General features: G+C 31.8%; 1 protein-coding gene and 1 pseudogene across 3 annotated transcripts in view; one reads left to right on the top strand and one right to left on the bottom strand.

The window, feature by feature from the left end:
- The first annotated feature begins 206 nt into the window (after window positions 1-206).
- Window positions 207-12,869, top strand: part of LOC148623603 (uncharacterized) — a 37,797-nt gene continuing 25,134 nt past the window's right edge. For 2 of the 3 annotated variants that reach the window (XM_088565521.1, XM_088565523.1), the window contains exons 1-5: window positions 207-558; window positions 6,771-6,842; window positions 8,415-8,581; window positions 11,054-11,082; window positions 12,402-12,433. In XM_088565521.1, the coding sequence (XP_088421647.1) occupies window positions 463-558; window positions 6,771-6,842; window positions 8,415-8,581; window positions 11,054-11,082; window positions 12,402-12,433 (396 nt within the window). In that variant the 5' untranslated portion in view covers window positions 207-462. The remainder of the gene's footprint in view (window positions 559-6,770; window positions 6,843-8,414; window positions 8,582-11,053; window positions 11,083-12,401; window positions 12,434-12,869) is intronic. The other variant, XM_088565522.1, reaches the window with a different exon arrangement.
- Window positions 9,019-10,568, bottom strand: LOC148623604 (uncharacterized; annotated as a pseudogene).

The following is a 12,869-nucleotide window of genomic DNA, read 5'->3' on the forward strand; positions in this document are numbered from 1 at the left end:
TTTATCTCCTTGTCAGTATGGATTAACTGTCTTATGAAATTCTGTATCCAGAGAATTTATATTATATTCTAATATACACTTCCTGTCGTATCTAATATAAAATAACTGAAGTGTGTTTTTTCATATATGAACAGGGGGCCCTTATTATCTTCGATTGTAAGGAAATATTTTGTGGTTACACGTAAAACCTCTTTTTTGACTCTTTAGCGTAAGAGATACATTAAGTCATTACTGGAAGACAGGTTACCCACGCTTAGGCTCGAAGGAAATATAAACAAAACCTTCCAAATTTCCTGTATCAAAGCGAAAATATCACTCACCGCGTTAGATTTTATATGAATATGCTACCATCTTGAATATGCATTGAACTAGTTTTACCACTGCGATCCCATTTCTGCATTGTATTCGTTAGTTCAGTGTTGACAACTCTTCTTTAGCGGTAGTGTCCAAAATAATGTCATTATGTCCTCGATTACGTTAGTATGCTTGGACGATGGAGACAGAATCGATGTTCCTGAGGAGAAAACGGTTAAGATTGGACGAGGTTCCTTTTTAAAGGTTATCTATGTTACAACTTAACAGTAGTTGAAGTACATAATTTGTAACAATGATTGATTAAGTTGGGAACAAAAAGGTTAACCCGGATTTGGGTCTGCCCTTCATAGGCCAGTATGATGTTTTTTTCCCGGCTATAAATATTTAAAAGAATTGTAAAATGTTATATTTCAGTTAAAAGTGTGAATATTTCTTGTATGTTTTAATAATTATCTTAAACATTATAGGCTTTGAAAAATTACTTTTTTTATATAGGTCTGTAAGGCATGGACCATTTTATTATAAGCGATGAAAAAGGGATCAGAGATATTTTTGAAAAAAACTAGAGGCTCAATGGAGCCTGAATCGCTCACCTTGTCTAAAATAGTCTTTAGCTTTCTAAAAGTGGACCCTTGACCATACTGTACTATTGTCACAAGAATCATTTAATCAATAGAGAGCATCGGTTTTCATATTATAAAATTATTCTCTCATTGCCATTTTTTTACTCTTCAAGGCCAATAACTCCAACATTGATCAACAGATCTTTTTGAAAATTTTGGCAAAGGTAGGTTACACAATGCTGATAAAGTTTACCCAGTCAGAATTTGTTTATGAGTTATTTCCAAAAGTAATCAATTTGACCTCTATGGTATATTTTTAGTAACATTGGCCAAGGTTTTTGCAAGGTACATTTAAAGTGTGGGAAACCTGAAACCATTTTTTCCCCCAACTTACCATTCTGGCTAGTGGAATATTGATTTGGAAGCCAAACAGAAATTCAACAAGCCAAATTTTTTTTGTTTTTTTCTGTACTATCATCTGGTACAAGAACACAATTAATTCCCCTTGGTTTCCGTTGTATACGAATATAGTTCCAACTTTGGTAGTAGGTACCTTCCACATTTTTTCATAATTTTACTGCAAACTTATTTGCTGAAGTTTTGCTTCTAATTGGTAGAAAATAGGTTAAAATTACATGGGATTTTTTTTCATTAATCAATTCTGACTAAAAGTTGTGATTTGGTTCAGTGGAAGAAGGTTAAAATTTAGGACTTTTAACTCGGTTCATTTGTCATGTTTACCCCATGTCCGAGTTACATGTATTAATTTCAGAAAATGATGGTTAAATTTTCTACAATTTATATATAAAATCTTTAGGCCAGAGAAGTTTTATTCAGTTTGCGCCCGTGGAATTTTTTTAATCTGCTCAAATGTGTATATTGAAATGCACTTGAAAATTAATTGTGGTCTCGTGCCTAATAAGGGGGTTGCCTGGGTATCAGAAATTTTATTTGCTTGTGTTTGCTGGGGATAATTTGGTGTTTATTTTCTAGAATTCAGTAAATCTACATGAAATACGAAGATTTTGGCCCTTTATTTTCTATTTGCTGAAATTGAAATAAAAAATATGGTTTCTATGGGATTTTCCATTGAAATTGCACTTTTGCTAGGGTGCTAGGTATGAAATATAGACCAGTAGGGAAAACATTGTACAGCTTTGAGTTTTTCTCCTCTAACTATACACTAGGAACATCAAATCAACAAAAAAACATACTTTATGAGCAAGGTTTAGGCAGAAATCTGACAATTTAGTGTAATTTTTATGAACCCAGTCAGTGAAATATGGCAAAATCAGGGGTTTTCACAGCCTTGTCTTAGGATCTATAAAATCACAGATATGTGTTTTATTGGTCTGAATCTTTTGTATTTGCTAGTAAATATAAATAATGTGGAAAAAACCTCACATATTCATTCCATTGATATTCATGCATCTAGTGTAAGTCACTACATGTATATACCTTGTGATGTCTCGAAAACACCTAATTTTAGAGTACTGCATACACTGTAAGGTTTCAAAAATGAAATTTTTTGTAGAAAAACTGGAAAAATACAGCTGACTGTCTGCTTATGTACCTGATAAGCTTAGAACCTTACATTATTTTACATTTGTTTCAGTTTTTTTATCATTCAAAACCCAAATAAAGGCTAACTTGGAATATCGGACACAATCGCACTTGAACAAGCTCTGTACAGGTCTGGTTTAAATTGACCAGGAGTGACAGTTTTAGCTTTGAAACCTTTTCTTATTGTTTTTAATGTACAATTGATATGTGTAGACCACTTTATGTTTGAAGTTGATCAATTTAAATCATTGTCAGCATCATAAAATGAGTTTTCATATGTGTACCCCTATACATGGTCTAAAAGTGCATTGACCATGGCTGCATGTATGAAAACCCAATTTTTGGCCTTAAAGCAGCTGGAACTTGAGTAAACTGAACTTCATTGCATCAAATACACATATTATGATGCAACCAATGTAAAAAACCTCAAAAATATTGCATTAAAAAAAAAATGTACATTTTAGAGGGGCCTTATTTCCTTCTACCATTGGACATGCGAGTCATGCAATGTACCACTGATACTAAATTTGCTATAACTTATATATTTTTCAACTAATCATGATGAAACTTTGTACTTGAAGTCAAAAAAGGTTCATCTTGACATGAGTGCAGTTATTATTCAAAGAGAGCTTATTTACTGATCTAATAGGTACGACAACAAAATTAATTCCTCTTGGTTTTCGTTGTATACGAATATAGTTCCAACTTTGGTAGTATACATTTTTTCATATTTTTACTGGAAACTTATTTGCTGAAGTTTTGCCTCTAATTGGTAGAAAATAGATTAAATGTTACATGGGATTCTTTTTTCATTAATCAATTCCTGACTAAAAGTTGTGATTTGGTTCAGTGGAAGAAGGTTAAAATTTAAGACTTTTAACTCGGTTCATTTGTGATCTCCGAGTCGTATGTATTAATTTCAGAAAATGATGGTAAAATTTTCTACAATTTATATATAAAATCCCATTTGTACATATCTTTAGGCCAGTGAAGTTTTATTCAGTTTGCGCCGGTGTAATTTTTTTAATCTGCTCAAATGTGTATATTGAAATGCACTTGAAAATTATTTGTGGTCTCATGCCATCTGTTTTCTTTTGGATTTGACTATTTTCTGCCTTTCTTTTTCTTTCTTAACTATCTTTTCATTTGTTTTTAAATTTATCAAAAACTTTTCAATTTTCGAATATTCCCTCCTATTGAAATTTTTCATGTACTTTACAGTAACAAAATAAGTACTCCATTTCTGAACTCATATTTTAAAAATAAAATTATATTTCAACAGATTCATCCTTATGAAACAAGAAAATGTTTATCATTTGTTCATTTTCATTTTCACACTAAACAACTAATTTGCAAGGTAACAAATCTTAAATTACCAAGATAATTTCATTTGAATACTAATACAAGATTGGGACCGTCGCGTAGGTTTTTGCACATCCCGTTTTCGGGAAATTAAAATGGCAGATTGTAAACAATGCATTACAAGTCAATAAAATTGTGCATATCATGCCAAAATTCACTTGACATATTCCAGCTAAATTTCATAAAATGTAAGGACCATTTTTTTAATGTATGGATGTTTTACTAAGTAACCTGTTGGCTGGTTAACTTTCCATGGAACTTGCCAATCAAATGACTGTCGCCAAATTGACGAGTGTAAGCTAGTGAGAACTCGCCAAAATACACATCTACTCGTATTTGGCGAGCTGGCGAGTGGTGGTTTCCCACACTGCATTTATGCCAAGTTTGGTTACAAGTATATACAGTAGTTTAGGAAAAGATTTTCAAAGTTGGGAATAAAAAAATTCTGGAAAAGAAATCCATTTCAGTACCCATAACTCATTTATTTCCGAAATTCATATTTCCAACTTTGAAAGTCTTTTCCTCTTAAACTCCTGGATGGATTGAAACAAAACTTTGCATGAACGTTATATAGAACATATTTAACAATTTGTATTTGGGGATTTCCGATATTGCGAAAAGCATGGCCACTGTTACTAAAAATAGACAATAGGGGTCAAATTTCAAAATTATGCAAATAACTCAAAAACTGGTTTGGGTAAAATTGTTCAGCATGATGGGATGGACCTATGCCGAAATTTTCAGAAAGATCTGTCGACGAATGAATGAGTTATGGGTCCTGAAATGGATTTTTTTTTAAATCTCGTTTTGGACAACTTGAAGAATGGATTGTAACCAAACATTGCATGAATGTTTGTTAGGATATCCTTAACAATTTTTTATCCATCAAAAACATGGCCACCAAAAATAAAAAAATGACGACTTATTGAAATAACTTGAAAAGCAAAGGGTTTAGCCATATTTTCTAGAGGGAAAATTGATCAATATGGTGAGACCATCCTATGCTGAAATTTTCATAAAGATCTGTTGCTCAATGCAATGTTGGAGTTTCTGCCCTTGAAGAGAAAAAATGACAGAGATTTATTTTATAATATGTAAACTGGATGGATAACTAAGATGCACTGTATTGATTAAATGATTCTTGTGACAATAGTATGGTAAGATCAAGAGTCCAGCTTTAGAAAGCTATAAAGACTATTTTTGACGAGGTGAGAGATTCAGGCTCTCTAGTGTCACTAGTTAGACTTTAAATATTTGACTTATTGGTATTAAGAATATTTGTACTTTTAAATAACTTTCTTCTAACCACTTAGCTTGTTACCAAAGTGAAAATAGTTAAAAAAAAAAAAAATGTTTACTGTTCTTCCTTTCCCCAATGAGACCTCCAACCAGGTTGTTGGTGGGTTACATCCCATTGAAAAACTTGCTAAAATGGCTTGCATTCTGTAAATAAAAGAAAAAGATTTTTCCAGTAAATGAGAAATACTTTTCCAAAAATAATAGGTAGGGGCTGATTTTATATAAGTGAACAAAATAAAATTATATATGTATATTTCCTTTGTAAAAGTTACACACCAATATTCACACTTTTTACAATACATGTATTTCATGTTAAGAAAAACTTTTTATGATCCTCCCCAACCATATCTTTTGGGGGGGGGTCCCTAATTTTAAGACTTGTTTCTAACCTGTTGATACATATGACTTAAACATTGTATTGTTAAATGCCATACCAAGTACTTATGCATTAAAGTTTAGGCTGTAACAGGCAGCTAAATGACTTACTTAATGCCCTGTTATTGGTTCTGTATTTAGTATGCTGAAATAATCTCTGAAATAAGGGTTTTTTCAATTTTGTCAAAAAAAATGTCCAAAATAAGATAAATTATTTACCAATTGGTAGTCAAAGTGCAGGATATTGTTTCTGACCTGTTTCTTTCTTGTTATCCTCTATAATCAATGATTTAAACTACAAATTTAAAATATTGTACTGTTGTTTCAAATTTCCAAATTTGAAAAGAAGACTAACATTTCCCCTATTAAAACAGGATGGGGCAGTTTTGAAAAAAGCAAACAATCTTACTGAAAGGAAATTAAAAATGTACATGAAGTTATGTTTACTTGGTATTACTTCAGAACATTTGTGGACTAGATCCAATATATTTTTCTGATTTACTGCATACATACATATCCATACTTATCCTGTCTTGACCCTTATGGACTCGGGAAGCTGTTAATTTATTGCTATCTCAGCCTGTTGCTTGCCATTTGTCCCATCCATTTTCATTTCTTTCCTTCTCTATGGTTCTTCTCCAAGTGGTTTTGCATTTTTCCAGTATTTCTCTTCTTGTCAGGTGTGACTTGTCCATGTCAATGTTTTCTTGATGGTACTATTTATGTCTCTAAGCTGAATGTGGCTGATCCACCACCACTATCTGATTGTTGTAGATAGTTTTGTGGTCTCAGTGCAGTTGAAGAGGTCATTGTTAGTGATTTTTTTTTATGGCTGGTAGATCTTAAGAATTGTATGTAGGCATTTGTGATGGAATATATAAAGCCACCCTTTGTCTTTGGTTCTCAATAGTTCTGCACAGAGGAAAACATCAAAATGGTATTAAAAATGCACAATTTTGTTTAAGTGCTGTACTGTGGTGATTCTATACTTTGTTGAGTGCAGTGGAAAACATTTTGCACATGTGCATCATCATTCTCAATTGACAAAAAAATTAAATTGGTGATAAGGTTGAAACTGCTAGTCTCTCTGGAACACATTACATCATTGATTGATTATAGAACCTTTTGGCAATCGTCAGGGTAACTTGACCATAAGTTAATTAGTCTTATTTTGACTATTAACAAGATCTAAATGCAATTAAACATTTCTACTACTTTCAATGAACACATAAGATTTAGTTTTAATGTATATTACCCTGTTACTTTAATCTAGATATACCTGTCTCTTTTCAGGTTTCTGATAAAAGAGTCTCCAGAAATCATGGTATTTTAGATTTTGAAGACAACAAGTTGTATTTAACTCCAGTAAGTGTTTTCTGAAGTGTTGTATGTTATTTACTGAATGTTTATACCACCCTTAAACAAATTTTGGGGGTATATAGTATGTCAGTTCCATCTGTCCGTCTGTCTAAACTATTTTCTCAGCAGCTTGCACATTGATATGAAACTTTGTGGGATGTAATATAAGCACATGGAGACATGCATACTTACAGGAATTTATGTTTGGGCAAATATTGAAGAAGTGACAGCTGTTATAAGTTTAGCATTTTCAGCAAAACTTGGTCTGATGCATTGTCCCCAACTCCTCTTTAAGGACTTGTAGGATTGTTTTAAAATGGGATGTTAGATGACCATATTTGGATGTGCAAATTGTCAGGAATTTTTGCTTGGGGAAAAATGTAGCAATTACTCCTGTTGTCCTCAACTCATCCTCAATAACTTGCAGGATTGTTATTAAACGTAATGGGATGTTAAATTAACACATTGTGATGTGCATATTGTCAGAAATTTACATTTAAAGTAAATTTGCAGTTATATACTGTCATTGTATTGCTGGCAAAAAAAAATAATACTGGTTGTGGTTTGGAGTTGAGTATTTTAGAAATAGCAGCAAAGTTATGTGTCAAAAGTGCTTAGTTTATCCCCCATAAAAATTGTGTCCAATATGAATTGTGTGTCTATAGTAGTCCTCAAATGTACAGGGTTCAACAAGTTGCAGGGGGGTATTAGTTCCGTTAGGGGTAATGTCTAGTTATTATGAAATGACTGAACATTATTGCAAAGGTTAATAACTCACACAAAATTAAGCCAATGTGGATCATTTCATATGAACAATGGGGTTGCTGAAATATGAAAAATGTGCAGAAACTATCATCAAAGTAAACAATTTGTTCTCATTAGAGCATCTTACTAGTGCCCGTCCCCCCTCCCCAAATTTTTTATTTCAAATTGGTTGTTTCAAAGTAGGGTCATGTTTTCATATACTAATTAGTTTCTAGTAAGCTGATAATTTTTTTCCCATTTTGTCTTTAATCATATTAGCTGGATTAGTGAACTGTTTTATGAAATGTTTTTTTCTTCAAAGTGAAAAAAAAACATATTACAATTACAGTAAACATACAAATGGTACTTACTAAACAACTATATAATTATACTCCCACTTAAGAAATGATTGTTTTATTGGAATCATCTCGTCATTCTGTCTCTCTGATCACAATTATCTTGGCTTATAATGAATGAATTGATATGTTGTAAGCTATGTTGTATGCTGCTACAGATCAACTTCATGGGTAAGGGTATGCCTAGCATGATTATGTGGGTAACTTAATGTTGTGTTATTGTTAACAAAATATCAATAAAGTTTTGTTGGATTTTTAGTAGATCTTCACAGACTTAGCAAAAGGCATTGATGTTGTTGTTGTAGTTATTATTAATAACTAATGAAATTAAGTTTACAGATTTTGACAAGTATTTCAGTTTTGGTTCAAATATTGCTAAGATATCAAGTTGACATTAGCAATACACACAAGGTACATGAAATGGAATGATTTTGGTATTTTGTCTTCCTGATGGTTGCCATTGGTTGTTATATTTCAGACACATGGTAATCCTTGTTTCTTTAAAAAGAATGAGGATGAAGAGAATACCGTTGCTTTAGCCAAAGATGTGAAAATTGCCCTAGAAGATGGTGCTGTGTTCAGTTTGTTGCCAGACAAGCTATTTTTCAAAGTAGTATATAATCTATTCAATGGATCAGATAAAAGGTATTAAAATTTTTCTACATGTGTAAAATTAATAAATGAAACTGCATGTAGAGGATGTTTTAAATGATTGAAAAAGTCAGTATGGTCACATGATGGTATAATTGCATCATCATCCATATCATTATGGCCATTGGACACTTAGTTTTCATATTTGCCTGCTTTTTAAGCTGTAAATAGAAAAGGTACATTAATGCATGTGGAAGGCACTCTTTTTTATGGAAAGATGAAAAAGAAATTGTACAGCAGAAATGTTATTTTATTTGTCTTTTTTGTGTGATTTAGATGTTTAATGACAATTTTATAGACAAGACAAGACAAATACTTTATTAAAGTCTCATCTAATGTACATGCATATGCACAGTCTAAAATACTTTGATAAAAATACATTAGCCATTCTTTAAAGAGTTATGAGAGACTACAATGACAACATTAAAATACTAATTATATAATTCACTTTTTTGTTTTAATAAAACATTATGGCAGATTTTGGCAGTATAAAATTGCATGACATCATTACTGAACATAAAAATAAATTTTTGGTCATCAGACATGTTCATAAAATCATCATATATACAACAGGCATGGGTAAAAAAATAATTATGTATATCTGCATATAAAGGACATTCCAATAACACATACTTTTCATCTTCAAACATGAAAAGCATGTGTTAAAACATGTTCTTTCTTCTATACATAAATTTCTGTATCTACCGGTTTCGATTTTTATCGGTGCTACACCACACCAAAATTTAGAGAAAGAACTTCTTTATTTACCAGGCATGTTTCTTAACAAATAATTCTCTTTACCATAAGTATTTTAAAATTTTCTGTATGTACGAAGTTTGTTTTTATCATTTGACATAAGTTTACAATACCATTCTTGTTTGAACGTTTCAAAAGAATTATTCTCAATATCTTTTATTACAGATTTTGACATAACATAGTTTGTATCACACAAATAATCCATATTAATAAATTTCGTATTAACCTTATATTGCCAGTTTTTAACTTTCCAATTTCCTGGGGAATTACCCCATAAAACACCTTTTTGTTAACTCTCTCATCACCCATTTTGGTAACTCTAAACCAATTTCTTAAAACACATGTCCATTGTTTTACATTACACGGCATCCAGCCCATATCACCATACAGAGCCAAATTCGGTGTGTATTTACTGACACCCATGAAAAATAGCATTGCTCTGTTTTTTACACTGTTTATACATGAATACTCCTTTGTGCCCCATATTGTAGCTTAATTATTACCAATATTGCCGATACTTAATTACAGACATTACAAGAGAATCAAAAAGTTTTGTAAATATAGAGTATTGCAATCCACCATTTATAACAACCTCCAATCTTCAATCAAAATAACTTGGGCTGAAAAATAATATAGAGGTCCAGAAATTGATATAACCAATAAATGTAAATCATAACCAAAGGCAGATATCACTATAAACAATCGGACTTAGATACTAATGTTTGGAATGGCAAAATTTATATTTATTTTATAATTACTTTCCTTTGGTCTCATAATTTTTTGGCTTTAATAATAGTTTATATTAATTTACTTGTTGTATTTTACTTTTTGCTCTGCAAATTAGTAGAACTAAAGATTTCTTAACAGCTTATACCATTGGTAAGCTTGGAAAACAAGAATTCCAAAACAGCTATATTAATGATATGATGGATGTAGAAAGTTTTCACACAATGGGTTTGAATAAATGATACTTTTATCCACACGTGACATGATCAAGAGTACTTACACATGTAAACCTTATTGGAACATTTTTTTATGTTAATGTAGCTTTACATTTTTTTTATTACATGTATAACCAAATTGTAAAACACTACTCGTCAGACTGAAGTTATGAAAATGAGCTTTTGTAAATCATATAAACATTATTTCACATCATAAGGACAAATTACTCACACATGGATACAATATGCATAGTTATTTACATGTGCGAGTAAGTTGTCTCCATGCTTCTGTTTATTAAGAACTACTTTAAAAACCACTGTTATTTTTTTCTGTTTATAAAGATATAACCTCAATCACTGCATAACCTCGGAAGGGTTTATTTTCAAGATTGACATTATTTCAAATTAACAGAAAAAAATGTATCAGTTATTCCAAATTGTTTGTTTCTAGTTTCAAAATTTAACAAGTAAGTCATCAAAAAAGGTAAATGACAACACAGTCACGTAACAAAATTTGATTTATAAGATGATAGTCAAAGTTTTTTGTCCAATCAGAAAGTGTGTTACTTCTAAAATCAAATTATGCATATGTAACATCACAGGATGTAGACAATTTAATCACATGTAACAAATTTTCAAACTTTTCATATACATTTGTAACAAAGTACAAATACTTTTGAAGCACACATCCTAAGCTTTATTGTGATACTATAGATCATCACCACACGTCAGTGTCAGTTTATGCTATAATTGCTTTTATTTATTTCAGTGGATCTAAAGACAATACATCAACGGAAGGTAAAACAATTTTTAACACCCATCCATTATTCTGCATTCACCTGGTCTGTGTTCATCTGCCAACAGACAAATTTTTGTTGCATTTTAAAATAATTTCCTATATATATGTATAAACCAAATTTCTACTAGCCCTCATTCATTTTTTAGCTCGCCTCGCCAATTACGTTTTTTGGTATTTTTAATGTTATTTCTTTCAAAAATCTTCTCCTCTGACACAACTTGACCGATTAAAACCAAACTAGATACAAATGTATCTTAGGGTATTCTGCATAGAACTAATCTGGGGATTTTTTATCTGTTGAAAAACATGGCAACAATTACTTAAAATAGAACATAGGGGTCAAACAGAAGTTTTTGGCATATATCTCTAAAACCGTTAGCCAAAAAGTTTAGCCAAATTCTGACTGGTTAAAGTGTTTAGCTTGCTGGGATCTATCCCTGGTCAAATTTTTGACATGTTGGACTTATTGCCATTTTTTAAAATATTTTTTCCCTATTTTTAATGTTATGTCTTTAAAAAATCTATTCCTCTGAAACTACTAGACCATTACGATCTAAACTTGGTATGATTATTCCTTAGTGTGTTCTGCATAGAAATGATGTAGGTTTATCTGTCAAAAAACATGGTTGCCATGACTTAAAATAGAACAGAGGTGTCAGACAGATGTTTTTCACATATATAGGTTTAGCCGAATTCTATCATTGCTGAAATGATCCTTATTATAAGGCTTACAAAAGTCTGCAATGTGTCAAAGTTGTCAGATGAGTCCTTATTAGAGTTCTTGCCCTTAAAAGGTGGAAAATGGTGTTTGTTTTTTTGCGGTTTTCAGCTGATAACTTGAAATCTATGATACATGTAGATAGACAGAAACTTCAATTGCTGAAATGATAGTTATGATAAGGCCTACAAAAATGTGTGGAAATCAAAGTTGTTGCCATGTTGGATGGCTCCTTGCTGGAATTATTGCCCTTGAAAGGCGAAAAATGATGTTTTTATCAGTTTTCAGCCAGTATCTTGTTAACTAAAATAGAAAAAATGAAACTTTCCATTGATGAAATGATCTTTGTGATAAGTCCTACCAAAGTTTTCTTTGAGTGAGAATTGTCAGACAACTCCTTGTTAGAGTTATTGCCCTTGAAAGGCATAAATTGCCCCTTTAGATATGGGTATGAAATCTGCAGTAGGGCAGTTTGTGTTGCTCTTGGTCATTTTGTTGTTTTAGCAGTATCATTTTTGGATTGGATTGGGAACATGCATGAGACATATTTGGTATATTGACATTAAGCAATTATTTCTCATTGTTTACACTTACTTTCAGAATCAACACCAAAAAAGAAAGACCCCCTTAAGGTAAGTCTTAGGGTTGTTCCGTTAAAAGAAATGAGGTTCCCGGGAAAAGCACTTTCTCACAAGGGGAGCCACCAACAGAAGTTCTGTTTATGTTTTGTATTTTATTTTGTGAAGAGACCTGAACACCCACCCATATACAAAGAATAAAAGTGCCTTCCCCCGTCCCTCATATGTTTTACTGTAACAGCCCTTCGCAGTTGTATAGTATTTGGCAGATAAGCCACATCATATGGTAGTTACTTGCCAAGTTGGTTTAGGTGATATGTCATATCTTTATAACTAGAAGGGATAGAAAAATTTTGCAATCTTGCTTTAGATGCAGCATCAAATGTTCTTCAGGTTTGTCTATTTAGTAGTCACACAACAACATGCAAGTAATAAAACTTTCTTGAAAAAGCCATGAACAGTGAGCGCTGGTTAGAATTTAGGAAATGTG

Source organism: Perna viridis, chromosome 2 (assembly GCF_037379345.1).
Source record: "Perna viridis isolate PV_CMFRI_1.1 ecotype Kerala chromosome 2, ASM3737934v1, whole genome shotgun sequence".
NCBI classification, from domain to species: domain Eukaryota; kingdom Metazoa; phylum Mollusca; class Bivalvia; order Mytilida; family Mytilidae; genus Perna; species Perna viridis.